The sequence below is a fragment of the Indicator indicator genome, chromosome Z, assembly GCF_027791375.1.
Source record: "Indicator indicator isolate 239-I01 chromosome Z, UM_Iind_1.1, whole genome shotgun sequence".
Classification (NCBI taxonomy): domain Eukaryota; kingdom Metazoa; phylum Chordata; class Aves; order Piciformes; family Indicatoridae; genus Indicator; species Indicator indicator.
This window is the reverse complement of record NC_072053.1, coordinates 31,789,578-31,810,171: the sequence shown is the minus strand read 5'-3', so window position 1 is coordinate 31,810,171 and position 20,594 is coordinate 31,789,578. Positions and strand designations below refer to the sequence as shown.

General features: G+C 38.2%; 1 protein-coding gene across 1 annotated transcript in view; it reads right to left on the bottom strand.

The window, feature by feature from the left end:
* Positions 1-902: 902 nt before the first annotated feature.
* SREK1 (splicing regulatory glutamic acid and lysine rich protein 1) overlaps positions 903-20,594 on the bottom strand; it is a 35,085-nt gene continuing 15,393 nt past the window's right edge. The window contains exons 4-13 of the mRNA XM_054397231.1: positions 18,706-18,870; positions 17,642-17,820; positions 17,146-17,276; positions 15,662-15,776; positions 13,015-13,134; positions 10,463-10,654; positions 10,202-10,366; positions 4,031-4,126; positions 3,489-3,624; positions 903-3,171 (exon numbers count right to left, since the gene is read on the bottom strand). Of these exons, the coding sequence (XP_054253206.1) occupies positions 3,019-3,171; positions 3,489-3,624; positions 4,031-4,126; positions 10,202-10,366; positions 10,463-10,654; positions 13,015-13,134; positions 15,662-15,776; positions 17,146-17,276; positions 17,642-17,820; positions 18,706-18,870 (1,452 nt within the window). The 3' untranslated portion in view covers positions 903-3,018. The remainder of the gene's footprint in view (positions 3,172-3,488; positions 3,625-4,030; positions 4,127-10,201; positions 10,367-10,462; positions 10,655-13,014; positions 13,135-15,661; positions 15,777-17,145; positions 17,277-17,641; positions 17,821-18,705; positions 18,871-20,594) is intronic.

The window sequence follows — 20,594 nt, the reverse complement described above, 5'->3', positions numbered from 1 at the left end:
ACATGATCTTAGCAAAATGGCACCATATCATGACTTCTCTCAGTAAGAAGTCAGTAACATTTTTCCAGTAAGGCCTGACTCAAATTTAATTACAACTAAAACAATACATCATGCACCATGTTGTTCTCAAAAAACTCTTAATTCAATCACATTTCTAAAGTGCTAAACCAAACAATTGACATGGCAGCTCAGCATGCAAACTCGAGAGGTGAACATGGACACATTTAACAGATGACACGCACAATCCTCTTGCAGCAAGTAAGAACTTCATTATTGTGCTACACTACAACTTAAAAAATTAGCTACGCTCTGAAGAGACAAGCATTTTACAGAATAAAAGTTCTCTAGTAGTGGCTTTTTAGGAAGAGGGGAACCAAATCCCTAATACAAATAGGCAGAATTCAACTACACAAATCTGCACAGTATTTACAAAGCAAAACCAGGAAATAATGTAAGCTCTAAGAAAACAATGAGGTGGGTAGACACTGTGTGTGTTTGGGGGGTTGGGTTTTTTTCCTTTTTACAACTTCTCGTAAGGGAATCAATAATTCACATGCAATATAACAATATGCTGCTTATGGACTTACGTAACGCTGCCAGCCCTAACAATTTCCAGAGGCATGTCTCTTGCTAACTGTACACAAACCATAATGTACTCTGTAACCAATACAGCTACGCAACTTAAGGATAACAAAAGTAAAGAAATTTAAACTGGTACCAGCTGAAGATAGATACACTGCAAGAATTCCAATTCCTCCCGAAAGAGAAACTTAGCTTTTCAAAGACATTACAAACAATACATGTATATTTTTACTGGTGTCCACATTTCAAATCAAAGCTGCACAAATAAGGCCAGATCAGTTAAAATTATTAATAAGTACGTTACAGCAGAAATTTCCCTCTAAAATACTTAATTTTATTAGTGAAATGGTACCAAAGATAACAAGTATACAAACAATCTCTTTGCTCTATGCTACTTACACATCATAAATAAGACAGCTGTTGTTGCAAGACAATCCTTCGTAGCCTTCCTGTAAGCATACAGATCTGTCATTCTTTTATCAGAATAAGCTGTTTACCAGCCAACAGCATGTGGCTTAAACATCACAAAAATGACTGTCTATACTTTACATGGTAAAGCATTTTCTATGTAGTCTTAGAAGTACACAGTAGCAACAACATTAAATCCTACCAAAAATGAAGTGATTAAGAAGCTTCACAATCCAAGTGAGTTTCATGATCTTAAGAATTGGGCAAGTTTTTCACTCCTTGTAATATGCTTGCCTTTATTCCCCACCCTCCCAATAATTAACTATGCAAAAGAAAAGAAAAACAAATTGAAAGCAAATACCTAATATGGTATTAAGTGGGATATTTTTAAACTGAAAGAAATAACTCTTCCCGTGAGGTAAGGCAATTAAGTAACTTGATTGTATTAAGTTGTATTAAAAATAATCTGCTCAATTTCAGGTACAATTAAATTTTTAATGTATGACTCTTAAGAAATCTCATGTAACCAACTGATAACACAAGTTCAGAGAACACAAGCTGTGTTTTACCTTGATAAAAATACTTGCTTTATAATCCTCTTCTTACATGCTTCTTCCTCAAAGAATGAAAGAATGTCTACCATACAGCTGCCGTGTAAATGAGAAGTTTTATCCCCAAATTATCTATCCCCCTTCTTTGCACACAAGTCCTTTTCTATCACCAAGCACATATCAGAGAAAATGATGGAGAGGTAACAATTAAGGCCATCCAAATGCAGACTAAATGTCTAAACGGTTGTCTTTGATGCAGGTGATCAGAAAATGCTTTGCATTCAGCTACAATTTTTGTACAGTGGTGGTCCCCAAATTGCATCTTGGCTTTCAGCTATAAATCTCTTTTCTTAAAATAAAAAAGTACAAGTAGAGCTTTAGTATTTTAACGAGTAAATCAAAACAACCATTCTGACACACCACTTGCATTCTTGTCTACAGTATGGTGGCAGCAAAACAGCAATCACGTTAAGATTTAACTTGAAGTGAGTAATAGCACGTATACATTTCTAGAAAATACCACATTTGAAGAAGGCACTAAAGCTTCTGCTTGTGCTCCCATTTTTTAAACAAGTAAGAAAAAATTATTTTCATAATGGCACCGGTACTACTTGCAGCTGAGCAGACACTGCAATACGGCTCAAAACAAAGCTTTGTATTTTCACTGTATCATACAGATGTGCTCACTTCTGGAAGGACAAATGATAACAAAGCAAACCAATTCCAAAATAACCCAGTAAGCTAACCTATTGTCTATAACATGGCAATGCTCCTTTTAGGAACAGAAAAGCAGCATGCACCGTTCAAATAAAGTAGAAGTATTAATTTTACGGATATAAGTAAGAAATTATTTTAAATAATAAATCCCAAGAATCTCAAGCAGTGAGCAAATGAAAAACATAGTTGTCAATGGATAACTAACATAAGAATTGTAACTGTTTACACTTAAAACCCCTTTCCTGGGATTGACAGCTGTGAATTACAACAAAAAGTGTGCATATTCATGGACCACTTCCAAGCAGATCAAACAGTACACATTGTAGTTATTGTGGATTTTTTAACCCACAAGCAAAACAAAACAAAATAAAATTCATGAACTAGCAGTATTTTAACAAACCTCCAACACATATCTTCAGCTTTTTTTGGGCAGTACAGGTTTGCATTTTTTCATCTCTACTTATTTGTAACAGCTTGAAGTAAAACCTAACATAAATAATTTTACAAATAAGTACAGCCACCACAGAAATGAATGGGTTTTCAGAGATTAATAATTCTGATGGTACCTGCCTTTTCATGGTATAATTACTGGTCTGTGTTCTCTTGCTTCACAGCAAGACAACAAAACTATCACAAGATTTGGAAGAGCTACTAGTACTATCAATATGTTCAGATTGATTGCTTTGACATTTTCTTCTTTCTAGGAAATTAAAAGCTTTGGATTTTAGTCCTTAGTTGAATCAGAGGTCCATTCTTTGCTTTAAATCTCTTCCATCTTAACTGAGAGGTTTTCTTCATTTAGTTGACAGTTTCCATTCTGTTGCAGTTTGACTTCATCTGTCCTTTGTGTATCTCTGGTTTCTACTTCTTTGTCGGTGTCTGAATTCTGATTCTCTTTAGCATGATCTTTGTCCTACCAAAGATAAAATTATTTTACAAAAAAATCATATTCTTATTAGAGGATATGACTTTTTAAGGAAAAAAAAGCTTCCCTTTCAATTGGCTCTCATAACCACCCATCATCCATCAAATCATTGCTACAAGGTGATCCATCTTTATCATCAATATTCAGATTAAAAGAGAACAAGCAGCATCATGGAACCTATGAGAAACAGCTCCAGAAAGAGGAGAAAGAGAAGAAGGAAAAGAAAGAAAAAGAAGGAAGGGAATTTCAATAATGGCTGCACTAGCACCACTTCACTCTGCTTATTACTCTAGGACACAGCTTACCTTCAATGTTGTGGTACTTCTGTCAGATTTCTCTCTCCCCTCTTTTTCTTTACTACTTTTTTTCTTCGAAGTGGAGCGTTCTCTTTCCCTTCTTTCATTATTTGTATCTCTTTCTCTTTTTTTTTCTTTCTTGTTTCTGTTTAAGAAAATTTTATACAAAATCAGAATTTGATCCAACAGTAAAAACTTCCAAATCATTTAACTGCAAACATGTAACAAAACCACCTTCACAGACAATGGCATTTTTTTGACTGAAAAGAGCTTAAGAACGCATGCGTTCAGTATGTATGGTATCTGCAAAAAGAAAACCAAATTAGGCTGAATTTGATGAAGGTCTTTATTGATGTGAAGCAAGCTTGCATTTTTGGTAGATTTAAAACTCTAGTTAAGAGCATATCAAAGCTCAAATCTATGAAGAATTTTGGTTTCTTTTAAAACTGAATCATACTGACTAATCAAAATCATATGAGATTATTAAAGGCAGTAAAAAATGAAAATTAAAGAAACATAAATTCTTCCTCCTTTAGTGCTGACAAACTGACCTTCTTGGAGAAGGAGTTCGTGAAGACTTTCTTTTTGTTGCTTTGGAAGTTTTAGGAGACTTGGAAGGACTTCTACTCTTTCTTTTACGCCTTTCTCTACAAGACCAAGAAATTCAAGATGATCGAAGAATAAAAATATAAACTCAGACACCAGATAAAAAGACAAAGTTCTTAAAAGTTATTTAATGCAGCAACCAAGTAAACACCCCTGATTTTAATGTTATTTATCACCACCAATGCATGAACGGTACCAAAAAAAATTTCCCATGTTTGGTGGGACAGGAGAGGCTGGAAGTGGGAAAAAAAGTTACCTGTTAGTAACGGAAACACAGTGAATTCACTAATCCTGTATTAAGTAAGACTTTTTCAGTCAGGAAATTAATTCAATTGAAAAAAGAGCCACATTAAGACAAAAAGCATAACTTGAGCAATACAAACTTCAAAATGTAACCTTTCAACCACTGCAGCATCGTAATCACTGTCATTTCAGTTCATCGTGACCAAAGTTTAGCTCTTAACACATGGGTCAGCACTCCTATTGGTTTACAATCAAATGGTGTAAAATGAAGCTCAAGCTGCTGTCAAAACAAGAGCAAGTTACTAGCTACTGTTTTCCTAGCAATCTTTGCTCAGCTAACAGACTGAGGACCTTGTAGTATTTTACAAAACAGCTGTTTTCAATCTACGTATGGAGTTTGCTGAAGTTGCTGTTATGAAATATGATCCTGAACAGAACAAACATTAAGTAACTGGTAGCAAAGATACTGAAGCGTATGTTGAAGCAAAGAAGAGAGCCAGTAAAGCTCCATCCAACACAAACATTGAACTTATCTCTATTCATCAGGTGTGAATATTTTTATCTTCAATATTTAGAAAGGCCAAGAAATCAACAATCAGAGAAATTACAAAAGCATATGTTAAGATATGCCTATGTGGATTAATACCCTAACAAGATCACCTACTGTAAACTACTGAAGCTGTACAGAACAAAATTTAACTCTTATTTTGTTAAGGATTGTTTGATCCAATCTTTGGTAAAGAGGAAGTTTTGTCTGGACAAATCAGGTAGTGAGGTGGACTGTGAATTGGTTCAAAGAAAGAAGTCAAAGTTGTAGTCCGTGGGACAGTATCTAGTTGGAGGCAGGTTATCACAGTATCACACACAGTATCACAGTGTATCAGAGGTTGGAAGGGACCTCAGGAGATCATCAGGCCCAACCCCCCGCCAGAGCAGGATCACTTAGGGCAGTCTGTACAGAACCCATCCAGGTGGGTTTTGAAACTCTCCGGAGAGGGAGACTCCACAACCCCCTTGGGCAACCTTTTCCAGTGCTCCATCACGCCCCCCTCACTGTAAAGAACTTCCTCCTCATGTTGAGATGAAATCGTCTATGTTCAAGTTTGAACCCATTGTTCCTTGTCTTATCACCGTGAACCACCAAAAAGAGCCTGGCCCCCTCCACGTGACACCTACCCCTCAGATATTTGTAGACATTGATCAGATCCCCTCTCAGTCTTCTCAAGACTAAACAGCCCCAGGGATCTCAGTCTCTCTTCACAGGGGAGATGCTCAAGCCCCCTAATCATCCTCATGGCTCTCCGCTGGATTCTCTCCAGCAGGTCTCTGTCTCTCTTGAACTGGGGAGCCCAAAACTGGACACAGTATTCCAAGTGTGGTCTCACCTCACCAAGGCAGAGTACAGAGGTAGAAGAACTTCCCTAGACCTGCTGGACACACCTTTCTTGATACATCCCAGGATCCCATTGGCTCTCTTGGCCACAAGAGCACATTGTTGTTCATGGAGAACTTGCTGTCCACCAGCACTCCAAGGTCTTTCTCTGTGGAGCTGCTTTCCAGCAGGGCAGCCCCTAACCTGTACTGGTGCCTGGTGTTATTTCTCCCCAGATGTGGGACCCTGCACTTGTCCTTATTAAACTTCATGAGGTTTGCCTGCACCCAGCTCTCCAGCCTGTCCAGGTCACGTTGGATGGCTGCATAGCCTGACGGGTGTCAGCCAACCCCCCCCAGTTTTGTATCATCAGTGAACTTGCTGAGGGTACTCTCAATCCCCTCATCCAGGTCATTGATGAAAATACTGAACAAAACTGGACCCAGTACTGATCCCTGGGGGACACCACTTGCCACAGGCTTCTAAGTTGACTCTGTGCCATTGATGACGACCCTCTGCTCTGTTGTGGTGCCAGTTTTCAATCCACCTCACTGACCAACCATCTGTGCCACATCTCCTGAGCTTTTCTATGAGGATGTTATCTAGTGGAGTGCCTCAGGGGTCAGTACTGGAATCAGCAATACTCAATATATTCATCATTAATCTGGATGAAGAAACAGAGAGCACTGTCAACAAGTTTGCTGATGACACAATACTTGGAGTAGTTGACACCCCTGAAGGCTGTCTTGGCATTTAGACAGACCTGGACAGGCTGAAGAGTTGGGCAGAGAGCAATCTAATGAAATTCAACAAGGGCAAGTGTAGAGTCCTACATCTGGGAAAGAACAACTCCATGTACAGGCACAGGTTGGGAGCCGATTTGCTACAGAGCTGCTCTGGGAAAAAGGAGTCCTGATAGACAATGGGATGACCATGAGCCAGCAACATGCTCTCCTGGCCACGAAGTCCAATGGCATCCCAGGGTGTATTAGAATAGGTGTGGCTAGTAGGTTGAGAGAGGTTTTCCTCCCTCTCTACTCTTAGTTTCCTTCTCTGGAGACTTTCAAAACCCATCTGGACGCGTTCCCGTGCGGACTATCCTAAGCAATTCTGCTCTGGCAGGGGGGTTGGACCTGATGATCTCTCGAGGTCCCTTCCAATCTCTCATATACTGTGATACTCTGCCCTGGTGAGGCTGCATCTGGAATATCATGTTTAGTTCTGGGCCACTCAGTTCATGAAGGCCACGGAACCACTCGAAACAGTCCAGTGGAGAGCCACAACAATGATTAAGGGAGTAGAACATCTTCCTTATGAGGAAGGGCTGAGGCACCTGAGTATCTTTAGCTTGGCAGAGTGAGGGCTGACATCGTTAATGTTTATAAATATGTGAAGGCTGTTTATAAATATGTGAGGAGGACAGAGGCAGTCTCTCCTCAGTGATGTCCACTGACAGGAAAAGGGGCAGAGGGAGCAAGATGGGGCATTGGAGTTCCACATAAACATAAAACTTTTTCACTGTGAGGGTGACAGACCACTGGAACAGGCTGCCCAGAGGTTGTGGAGTCTCCTTCACTGGAGACATTCAAAATCCACATGGATGTGTTCCTGGGTAAACTGCTCTAGGTGGTCCTGCTCTGGCAGGGCGTTTGAACTAGATGATCTTTTGAGGTCCCTTCCAACCCCTAACATTCTGTGATATATGGTAGCCTCAATCATGTAAAAAAATAATACAGTCACTGTTCAGTACTTAACATGCATCTCATTCTGAACATCTTCACATTTATCATCCCCTTTTTTCAAATGAGGATACTTGAAATTGATACAATATTCTGACAGCGCTCCCACGTAGGCTACACTGAGTACATCTCCACTTTATTTTGCTTCCCAGTGAGTACCTCAGTAACTGTGTTTAACCTAGCCACTGTTTATTCATGAAATCTAACTTTCAGTTTCTGTTTTTTGTATTTCAAGATGAAGAACTACTGCTGTTCCCACCTCTATTACGTTTGCCTATAGAAATATTTTTGTGCATCTGTTTAACACTTAGGCAATACTAATACAGCAACATTTAAGAAAAAAACAAATCTGAATACTTCAATAGTGATCCTGTGTCTCTTAATCATACACAGAACTAACATTCTGTATCTATCTCCTCTGCTAGTCTGTAGATAGCTGTTGGAAAAGGAGCCAGATCCTTCTCTTTCCCTGGTCTGCATCTCTTTCTTCAGCTACTAACCACAAGTATCGATCTGATTTCTAGCACTTCCACGCTGTCAATGAAGCAAAAGTCAGTTGCCACCTAGTTTTCAGAATGTCCCTATGTGTCCTATTTCACCTTCACCACTGAGAAATCTGTCTCTGTCTTCCTCACACTCTCCCACAATGTATTGGTGGGACTGTCCCCTCAGCCTTCTGTGTAAGTAAGATGCCCCCTCTGCTCTCTCTTCTGCAGGCTAAAAACACTAGCTTCCTCTGTCTCTCCTTGTATGACAGATGCTCCAAGCCCTTCAGTTTTTTGACCCTTCACTGGACTCACTCTAGTATGCCTGTGTCACTCTTGTAATGACGAGCTCAGAACTAGACAGAATTCCAGATGTGGCCTCACTACTGCTGAGGAAAGGAAAACAATCACCTTCCTCGACCTGCTCACAACACTCTGCCTAATACAGGTGAGCATATGGCTCTGCTTGGCTGTAAACAATCCCAGGTCCTTTGCTGACAGCCAATCTTTCAGCCAGTTAGCCTCCATGATGTATTGGTGCAACTGAGTTACTCCTGCCTGGCTGCAGTACTTGGCATTTCTCTTTGTTCCACCTCCATGAGATGCCCATCAGACCATATTTCCTGTCTGTTGAGGTTTCTCTGAACGGCAGCACAACCCTCTGGTGTATCCGTCTCACCTTCCAGTTCTGTATTATCTGCAAACTTGCTGATTCTGTCCTACTGTCTAGACCAGTGCTCAGCAGGACTGGCCCCAGTCCTGATACTCTATGGGTAATTCTGTCTCTGAAGAAAGAGTTGCAAACCCATATTGAGAGTATTTCTCTGATCCTCCCTCTTCAAAAAGACTTCGTCTTTCTTTATAACATTCATATGATGAAAAATAACTTTAAATCAAAGTAGGGGTTTGTACTGTGCGTGCACTAAAAGACACACTCTAATTTTTACTAGAATTCTTTGTGCAAGTGCATGGCATTTGAGTCTTCCATGCCACTTTATTAAATAGAAAGACTCTTAAAGGAAAACATAATAGTTGCTAACTAGAGTATGAATTTTCAGTAATACCCAGCTAAGTAAGTTTGCTATTTGACATTAGGAACTGAGTCTTCCAAATTCCTTCTGCAAGATGCACATCATCAAAATCTTAAGTGTTTTTTTTCCTGCACTTACTCCTGGGGTCTTACAAGACAAAATAGTATGTTTCCAAAGCAGGCAGAATTACCTCTACTCTGTGTAGGTCTTTAACCTATTAAATAATGTTAAAAATGCACCGTAACAGGAAGCTGCGTATACTTAAAGAAGCCACAGCATTTTGCCCATAAACCTCAAAAATAACACAGGAATTTCATATAATGCAAATGGAATGTTCAGAAATCATTACCTTTTTCTGACTTGTACAAACAAGGAACTCTTTAATTTTGAGGACTAAGATTTTTGCTTTTGCCCAGTGGAATTATAATACGTAGAACTTTCCCCCATTCACCCAGCATTTCATTCTCATTTGGTATCTACATTTCACATGTGGTATTACTGAACTCTCATATTCCTGAGGTATTCAGAAAGCATTTTTTCAACCAAACCTTCTGAACTTGATAGCCACAATGATTTTAGAATGTCCCTGAGGCAGTCCACTTTCAGAACTTATAATCCATCTCACAGCCTATTTTTCATGTACCAAATTTACCCAGACTTTCATCCAGTTTAGACTCCCTCAGAGGTAAAACCAGCAGCTACATAAACTTGAACATTTTCCTATTTACTATCAGGATCATTAAGGAATGTCACCTGCCCCTCTAACCAGCTAAACAAGCTATCCATATATTCCAACTGAGACACGTTCACCTTTTGAATAGTTAGGCAGCCAAGCAACATGCTTGCTTTCTCCTTTTCAGCTATCCAGCTGAGGAGTCTCACCCAACTGCTCACGAGCTCTACACACCAACATTGTACAATAAATAACCAAGAAGCAATGTAAAAGTGACTCAGACTTTCACCAGGACAGAAATTATGTGTGATGTCACTTTATCAGAACTTTCGGATGGCTCCAACAGATAATCATCTCCTTACTGTCCTCATCCTGTATGGTTATGTGAAAGAAACTAAGCACCGGTAGCCCAATCATACATAGCTCTTTGTACTATATTTTACTTTTTTTTAGAAAGACACAAATTTAGTTAGTAAGAAACATGGGGATATGGACACATAAAAACTAGAATGGTGTCACACTGAACTGAGAAGTCAAAAAAAAAAAAAAAAAAAGAAAAATTTCTGAACAAACCTGCTGGAGCTACGAGATCTTCTTGAAGAGCTATAGCTTCTTGGGGGTGTTCTGGATCGCTTATCTTTCTTCTTTTTATCATCTCTCTCTTTTTCTCTTTCTCGCTGCTCCTTATCCTTATCCCCTTCTTTCTCCTTTTCTTTGTCTCTGTCCTTCTCTTTGTCTCCTCCTTTGTCCTTATCTCCCTCCTTCTCCTTAACCTTCTCTCTGTCCTTCTCGCCATCTTTATCAGTGCCTTCTTTTTCCTTGTTCTGGTCTAACTCTTCCCTGTCTTTTTCCTTATCTTTCTCCTTGTCCCTGTCCCTATCTTTGTCCCTTTCTCTATCCCTGTCTTTGTCTCTGACTCTCTCTCGATCTTTGTTTCTCTCTTTATCTCTCTCCCTGTCCTTCTCCTTGTCCTTCTCCCTGTTTCTCTCTTTATCTCGCTCTCTTTCCCTGTCCTTGTCTCTGTCTCTCTCCTTCTCCTTGTCTCGGTCTCTCTCCTTTTCTTTAGTTTTTTCTTTTTCCTTGACTTTTTCTTTGTCTCTTTTCTTGTCCCTGTGAAAAGCCAAACACAAATCCATTAATTCAACTTTGAACTTTCCAATTAAAATTATGACTAACTTTAGCATAGATTAATTGCTCAAGTATGCATCTCTGTTTAAAAAACAGTAATTAGTAAATATTTTAATTTTCCACCCTGCTCAACATGAGGGTAAGCATCGATAGCTAGGAAAAAACTGGAAACCAAAATGGAGAATGCAAGGCCAAAATCAAATCAAACCGCAGTCTTCAGAGTCATGTTCCTACATTTTGAGAGAAGGTATCTCTTTATGTCACAGTTATTATGATATAAATTTTCTACAGTTTGTCAGAAGTGAGGCAAACTCTAAAATCTGTGCATTTTCTCCCTACTAAAAGTGTGTCCACATAACATGGACTGCAGATTAACAACCCCGTATGAATAATGACAGCTGACGGAAGTATTATTCTACAGTGGTCTCTCATAGATATTCTCACACTACCCTCACAGTTTTTGGTAGCCCAAAAACAGTTAGTACAAATAAAAAAAAAAACCAGGGATAAAACTTCATCAATTTCCCTCAAAACGCAAATGTAAAAACTCTATCAAGACAACTGTAATGTCATTAGAAATTTTTAAATCCTTGAGGAGTATTTAATAAAGTAAAAGCAGAAGCAAGGATAACAGAACAAGTCAGCTTCTTTGGGACAGGCAGTATGATACACTTTCACAAGAAGAAAACCATGGGGAAAATTACAACTGATTTTCATGTCATCAATCTAAACAAAAATTGATTAGGTAAAAGCTTGCTTTAGAAGATTACACTTTGGAACAGCATTACTTGGAAGCATCAGACTCCATCTTTAGCTTCTAGCAGAGAGACACATGACTCCTAGACTTGCCTCTAGGACATATGAAAGGGAACAATTGTTCAGAGAGAAACAGGAGAAAGCACAAGAGAAGCTGATGTCCAAGAGAACCAGACTGACAGAAACTGTTGTGTCTATTTGGTATCTGTCCTAGGATTTTTAGAGATTCTTGAAAAGACTCCTTCACACATGAAAGGCCCTAAGCACAGCCCCCAATTTTCTTCAATGGAAGAAGTGTTTGGCTGTACCTTCTCAACTGCTAATAAATAGGAGGCTGTTGTATGCTCTGTGACCTGACCACTTTGGTTTCCATCGATTTTGGCAAATACTTCTTCAGAAGACTCAGAGAAGGAATGTAAGTTCATAAAGATGAAAGAGCATATAATCTTTGCAATAGCAATAAGTCTCACAATGTCTCAAGTGCCTCCCAGTTAATTTACCAGAGATTTCCCTGGTCTTGCCTCTTTCAATGAGCAGATCTCAAGAATTCTGTAGATTCATTAGACAATGGTAACAAAGAATCCAAAGGATCTATGAATAAATCCCAGCTAGCTACATAGCCTACTCTTGTTTCCACTGAGGGCACATCTCTGCAGTTCTTCCCTCAAAAACCAAGAGGCAACTGTACAAGTATGAATCTCACTTTCAATGAATTAGGGGAATGTGTCAGTTTCAAACCATCACAGTGAATTACAGAGATGAAACAGAAAAGTACCGACACTTCTACTCACAAAGCTACTTTCAAATGCACTTCGGTTTTGTAAATATTCAGTACTTCAGCCCTTATTACCTTGTTACTTTGTTGGAATTTCACAGTTCAATAATTAGATGATCAGACTTTAACATTAATAGATTATGTACAATATAGATACATTAGATCGTGAAATACAAATACACCATATAACAGACACATGCATTTGTGCCCACAGCAGTATATAGCAAATATCAGATAACCAAAGGCATAAACAAAAGCTCATGCTTTAGACATTCTCAGAACGAGAGATCAAGTTCAGGCTGATCCCAACCCTCAACAGATATATATCAATGGAGCATCATACAATTTCTTGCAAGTTGCACAGGCTATAGAGAAGATTCCTAATCTACCGGTTATAGTCTAGACATTAAAAAACACTTATTCCAGTTAGCTTGTACATAGTATAAATGGATAATAGACTCAAAATGTTTAATACCTCAGTGTGGTGGTTTCACCTCCATAAGAATCATATGAACTACTATGTAGAAAATGAACTCTTTCTCAGCCAAAACTAGTACTCTCAGCGTGAAAACTTTTGTTTTGTCCCAGAAACAAAGCCTAAGGACAGGGTAAAGAATTGAAAAATTCCACCCTTTGCCATCACCTAAAGGTTTTTCAAGTTTTATTCTTTTTCAAAGCTCTGAACTGTGTGCTAAGCACAGTGCAATTTCTTAGGAACTAGACTTACCGAGAACGAGAGCGACTTCTTGATTTTCGCCTTTCCCTAGACCTAGACCGTTTTTTCAGAGGACTTCTGGATCTGCGTCTGTCCTTGTGTCTTGAGAGCGATCTGTTGCCAGATCTACTTCTATATGAATACCAGAAGAACATAATTTTTCAATTATGAAGTTTCAATATTGAAAGTCCATGAAAAAAGGAAAAAAACCATAAATATTGCCCCACCACATGAAATGATATAGCTACTGCTCCTACCAAAATTTTTGCAAATACCAACACTTTATACTTCATAATGTGCAAACATCCTCCTTTGAAAAAATGCACTACTTAAGTAATATTCACGTTTCACAAAAACCTTCATGAACATTCTGGAAAATAGAATAGCTGTCTTTTAAATGCACTGTAATTTATTATTTACTAAAGAATTTCTAGCAGCTTGTCAAAATATTTAGGTTTTCTGCCCTCCACCCCCTCCCCAGCCCAATCGCTTATTGCAGTCTTGGTCACTGAAGGAAGATGGCTTTAACTAGACTGTTTTTGCTTTGTGTGCTCCAGCCTTATAATTTAAAGAAATCAAACTCAACAAAGACAAAATACCCACTAGCCACAATTCAGCATTCAGTCAAGTTATCTTACCAGCTGAAAGCTGGATTTCAACTACAAGAATTCACAAGGAAAGAAATGGGCGTTTACTACACTGATAAATGATCAATGCAAATAATGTGAAGATAGTCTGAAAAAAAATCTTCTGATAACCAGATACAGTACAGTTGCAGATTTGATGGAGAAGACTTTTTAAAATGACCGTATTATTTTTCCAAAATACTCTCCATTTTTGGAATACTGTTATGTAAGGAAAAACAAAAGGCTGAACTTGAACCTACATCATTGGATACTCTGCCTAAGAGGCTGAGGTACAGTGATGTTTAACTTACCAAAGCCAGAAAAGGCCACATATATTACTCAATAAATACTGAATAACAGGAAGGTACAAAAAAATAGCAGCTGCACCTGTCCTGTGCTGCTCAAGACACAGAGTAGTATATATCAAGAGATGTAACCATTTTTAGCCTACAGTTTTGCTTTGCTAATCAGTGCATAAACACGAACTAACTACAGGGCAAATTAACTACAGTTGAATCAGAATAAAACTTTGAGTAAATTTACATCATGAAGATTAAAATGATTTATGTGATTTATAAAACAGTGAGACTAGGAAGTAGTAAGGATAGTATACTCTCAGTGATTAAGTTCTCAACAGATCAGATTGTCTTTTTTTCAGCATGTTCTCAAAAATGACAGTAGCAGTGGTGAATCATTTAAAATACACCCCAAGCAATAAAATACAGTGATAGTTTTTTAAACCACAGTTTTTGTAAGTTTATCTTCTAAACATTCATTTGCTTCGTATCAATACAAAGTCATACTGAGATTATTGCAGTGTTATACAAAACAAAGACTGTTTTCCAGTTATGTTCTGAGTTAGAGAAATAAGCAGTAAGGAACTGAACAAATCTTCTCCTTGCATTAAAAAGGTACCTAACATTTTAATGTCATTAGATAACACATATTGTGCTATCACAAAACTGAAGCCTGCACTTGTTTCATATTTGTTTTGCAGTATAATTGATAATAATTCACTCTGGCCAGTTTTTCTGTATCTAAAAGAATTCTAGTTGACATGTTAAAAGACAATGCATGAAAGGATGCAACAGAGCTGTTGCTGAACACTCACCTTTCAGTGTAAGCTTTCAAATACATTCTAAATTTCTTTTGACACTTAACATACGCAACTATCTTTTATTACGTAAATGCTCAGGAGACATTTGTGAAATTGAAAGCACCTGAATCACTTCAGGAAGCATTAAGTCTCACAGAGCAGGAATATCTTGTTATTGGAAAAAATTATTGATGGGTATACTTTAGGGTGATCTAGTAATTTTATTTCCTCTCATACTCCAAAGCCTGTTTCAGAACTGAACAAATTTAGCAAACAAAACCTGAAAAATTAAAAATTGTCCCTAAAGCATTTATTTAGGCTTTAAAAAATGATGGCTTTACATTTACAGTATAATAAATAAAAATAATACATTTATCAACTTGGTAATTACAAGTTGATGACACCAGGAATTTTCTACTAGCAAAACCAGCCAGGCTATCTGCTCAGGGTGTTAACAGTAAACTATATACTCAATCTACAAAACATAGGTAACTATTCCTTGTTAAAACACAAATCACAAAATTACATTATGCTACATGGCACAGAATGCATCATGAAACCACAGAAATAGTTAATGCTGCATGGCACAAAAAAGTGCCTCCTACTCTGTCTAAACTGAAAACAATCCTGAAAACATCATGTAGAGTGAAAGAGCATCTGTTCAGAGAAAGTTCCTGGTTTCTCTGATCTGCTCAGTTTAAGTTAGTAATCTTTCCCACATGGATACTTCTAAGAAAGACATTTCACTAATTATCACAACTCAAAAAACTCTGTTATGATTCACGGACTGCACTGGGTTGGAAGGGATCCTCAAAGGTCATCTTGCCCAACCCCTCTACAGTTGAGCAGCGGCACCTCCAACTAGATCAGGCTGCCCAGGTGCACACTGAACCTGATCCTGAATGATCTCTTAATCCAAAATAAAAGCCATACCTACCTGTGTTTTGAGTGTGATCTTTTCCTTCTAGATCGGGATTTTGAGCTAGACCTGGATTCTGAACGAGAATGGGAACGAGATCGACCGCCTTTTCTTTCACTGCTCTTTCCAGACTCTGAGAGGAAAAAACCACTTTGCAGTGTAAGCTCAGAATATTTAAAGATCCCAGTTAACAATCTGGCACAAGTGGAATGTACCACACATAGTGCAAGGGGCCTACTCTTTTCATATCTTCCTTCTTTGCAAATATCCTTCAGAAACATCCAAGAAAGTCATTGCATATACTCGTTGAGTGCAGCCATCCTGCAGCAGTACACATAAACCAGATAATTATAAACAGCTAGCTCTATTAGCAATGGGATTTATGTTGCTGCCACAATGCACAAGATCACAACATGTTCTCCTCTTGATCTATTATCTAATATAACAACTGTTTTTTTTTTCACCTAAGAAGAATAGAGTAAGTTTAGAGTAAAACTTCAAAAACAAGCATAAAATGGAAGAACTTTCTTTACTTTTAGGTATTCCAACCTCTGTACAAATACTGAAGTTTTACTCCTCAAACATTGTTTTGCTGGATGAAGTGATGGAGAGAACAGATGAGAAGTTTTAACCAAAAGCCAGGGCATCACTGAGAATCTTAACAGTGACTCGCCAGACTTTGGTTCAGACTCTAAAAGATTGTTATTCTGCTGCATAACATTGAGGAAACGTTAGATCTATTTTAGTTTCAACCCCAAAAAAAACCAAAAGAAAATATTGACCCACAATCCCCCAAAAAACCCTCAAGACTCTGCACTTGCAGTTGAGCACAAGTTGCATTTTTTTTTTTATACCATGGTTTTGAAATTAGTTAAAGTCAGCATACATTAGCAATGTAATGTCTCTCAACTCTCAACCTACAGACACCTTCCTCCTTGCTGGCACCTCAGTGTTAACAGGCATCAGGGAACCAATCTGGATGAAAAACACATCCTTTACAGTATGTTAGGATTTATTCGCAGATTCATTCACTGATCCCATTTGCTATGATGAACACAATCATGAATCAGCAGGAAATAGAGCACAGAATAGGGACAAAATTAACCTGCTGCAGATAATGAAAACATAATACTACTGCTTTCAGAACCATGCTAGCTCTCTCTCATCATGAAATTACAGCATTAATGGGTGCTAGAGGAGAAAGAAACAAAATATAAAGTGTTTTCTTTTAGAAGTTAAGTACTTTGAACTTAAAAAGCACCAACATAAAGAATCAAATAGTTATTTACTAATTAGAATTAATTTTCTAGGGTTTAGAATATGCATCTGAAAATAAGACATGATAAAATAAAAAGTCAGCTTCATTCCACTGCTTTGATTATTTTTGTTTTTTCCCCAACACACGTTGCTCATCTTTTCCTGTGTTGGAAAATGCTTTTACATGCCTGTACCAAGGTATACAAAGAATGTGTCTGTTAGGCTATGAACACAAATATACCTACCTGGCTCAATAGCAGCAGATATGAAGGACTGAGCTTCCCTTACTCTCTTCATCACTTCTTCTAGTTCCTTGGCAGCAGCTTGCGGTGTCATTTCTGGAGGCTTCACTATTGCATTATTGGAGTGATTTATTCTAAATTAAGAAAAAACAAAACCTTTAAATCCCAAACACTTGAAAACAGAAAATGAGAAACAACTGAGAAAGAAGAACACCTCCACTTCCACATGACTAAAAATCTCAAAGTTCAGCAAAACTACGTATATGTCCTAGCACTCCAAGTATCCAAAATGTCAAGATTAAATGTATTTTACTCACTGTTATCCATGTTCTTCTCAGAAAAAGTTATGCTCAATCGTGAAACTGGTGTTTATAAAAGTGTTCCAGTTTGCTAACAATAGGTCTGTATATTGAAAATACTATCACACATCTGAGTCATAAATGGGTTAAGGATACAAAAAGATCTGATTAAATAGCCATAGGGACAATTCAATTCTTACTTCAGTGGCCTGTCTCCAAACATAACTCCATTAAAGGCAAGAGCTCGAGGTACAGAATTTTGGTCTGCAAATTCCACAAAAGCAAATCGCGTTGGTTGCGTCTCATCACCTGCCATCCGCACAAATTTGACTTCTCCAACTTGCTTAAAGAATTCAAGCAGCTGATCTGCTGTTGTAGTCTAGAAAGAGTTGAAGAGCTTGGCTGAAGTACGATAGATAATGAAATCCATTTATGCAATATAACAGGTAATGCAAGAGCTATAATTTTGGGAAAGTAGCATTATACTTCCTTATATTAATCTAAAGAACATACTACACAATCCATTAAGTACTACATCAAGGTTAAAAAAGCATTTGCACAGGATTTTACGTTTTAGACAGTTAATTTCAAATAACTGATAAGGATTTTCCTTACATGCCTATGTCTAAGCTATTGATTGTGAATTTTGACCAATTAAAAAAAACACAGTATTACAAGACTTGCCTTTTATTCTTCTACTAGCTTCTAGCTTTTTAAAATTTTAATCACAATTAACAGTAATGTTACACTCCAGTAGCTACTTTGGCCATCAAAAAACCCCAAAATATCACCATCAGTCAAAAGTGAATTGTTTTTCAATTACATTTTGATCAAGTAATAGAAAAACCCAAGTTTCTAACAGACCTAACTTACCTGTTATGAAAACGCAAATATAATTATGCTAATTTTTCAGCTTCCACAGAGCATTCCATCTTATTGTACTTTTAGCAACTGCAGAGTACTGTGGGGGACAGCTACCACAATCTCGTGATGTCTAGGCATAGCTCAGCTAACACAACCTAGGTGGACATTTGATGCACACACACAGTTGTAAATAGGCTCCTTCAATTCAGATACAGTGCCATTTCTCTGATACCCACAGTCTAGTCTGACCTGATTGACAGAAGAGCACTTCAAAATTTGAAATATCGCTAGTAACAAAAAAGAGCACATTTTTGTCTTGACTTCCTACTATCATCAACTAACGAGATCTCTCAATTCTGCATTTTCTATTAGCATTCCCATTACACAAAAGAAGCCCTACCTGGGAATTCAGGTTTCCCACATAGACTGTTCTCCTGATTTCATCAATTTTGGACGGATCCACATTTCCCATAATTGGTGGTTGTGGTATTTCTCCCAGTGCTGTAATGTTAGGGTCCAGTGCTGCTGCTGGTATAGCCCCCAAAGTACCAAGTGAAACACCAAGCTGGAAAACACAGAAACAGAATATGCTTTGCAACTAAACACTTGTTAATACTTGCCTGCCTTGTGCATTTCTGTAAGAACAAATTAATCAATATAGGTAAAACTTTAAACATTACGTTTGGAGATTTTTTTTTAAGAGAACTAAAATCTACTCGTAACTAACTTTCAACAGTTATGTTCCTCTGTATGTTACCACTTAAGGTTTTATCAAGGAGGTCTGGTCAGAGATGCAGTACGTCAATCAAAGAACATATAGGCATGAATTTCTAATATTTACAGTCAATCAAATCAAGCAAGATACCTTCAGACACTTAGTAGTATTTTTTTTCCCCAACAATTATTAGAAATAGGTGAGGAACTGCTGCACCATGCCCAGCAAGTAAAGAAGGAAATTTGCAGTGCCCAGGAACAATTTATATTTGTAGCCATGTATTAGTCCATCAAAGAGATGAAAAGGTACCATTTGGACAAGCACATTACATAAGGAAAGATTAATTACAGCTGAAACATAAAGGACATTAAGTCTAAGTTCTTCTCCTACAAACACAGTCACTTTCTAGAGAATGAGGACAATAGAGTTGTCATTTTTAGTACAGAGAACTGAATCTCTCGAGAAAAGTTATAGAAAAATCTCACTTAAAAATCACTACTGACTTGATCTGGCTTCAATTTTGCCTTTTCCACCCAAAAAGCAATTGCTTTTTCAGCAAACAAATTTTCTAAAAAGCATGAAAAATTCTCAACCCACCAGCAATTATTTTTTTACAGAACGAATAAAGAAAATTTTAACTTATTTTCCCTGAATAGGCTGTTGCCTGCTGACAACTTACATGAAGAAAGGCTTACAGTGGCAAAAGGGAACTGAGTAGCAGCAGCTAGCTCCTATGCTTTTTTGCAATGAGAACATGGTTATGCCAACAGTCCTGCTGTTAAGACACCAACTGAAAGCACCCCAATGCAGCATTTTAATATATTGAAGAACAGTATAACTACTGTTTCAACAAATTTTTAAGAGGTCCACAACACTGTGACATTTTCGCTGGTGAGCTGATCGGGATCGACACCGGGTCCGCTGTGCCTGCTTTGTGTTCTCTCTCTTTTCGTTTCTTTTCAGGGTTTGCGGGGCGGAAGGACCCTGGCAGAGAGCGACAACCAGCGGTCGTCCTCTCGCGTGCCTGCTCGGGATTGTGACGTCAGCCGCGGGAATTTTTAAAACTCGGCGGGGCTGAGCGCGCGACGCCATTTTGGCTGGTGAGCTATAGGCTTCTTGCCTGCTTGCACGTGCCAGGTCAGCTGACAGGGTACAAGAGGGAAAAAAACAAAAAAACAAAACAAAACAAAAAAAAAACCCAAACCCAAACAACTCTCAATAAAATCTCCGATCTCAAGATCTCTTGCCAGCAGGTACCTACCATGGTAACAACTCGGACAAAGGGTGTTAAACATGCAGTACGTTCCCAGACTGAGTCTCTCTACAAGCATGCTGGTGTTCAGGCTTCTAGCTGCAGTGAGTGTTCGAGCCTGGCACTTGTGTGGAGGGTGAAGGAGACACCTGTGTCAGGTGTGACCAGGTGAATTGTCTCTTAAATTTAGTAGCTGAGCTGAAGGATGAAGTGGCTGAGCTGAAAGTGGAGGTAGCAAGGCTCAGGACCATACAAGAATGTGAAAGGGAGTTGGATATGTGGGAACAGGCTTTGAAACCCCCTCCAGTTGAGGGGAGCAGTG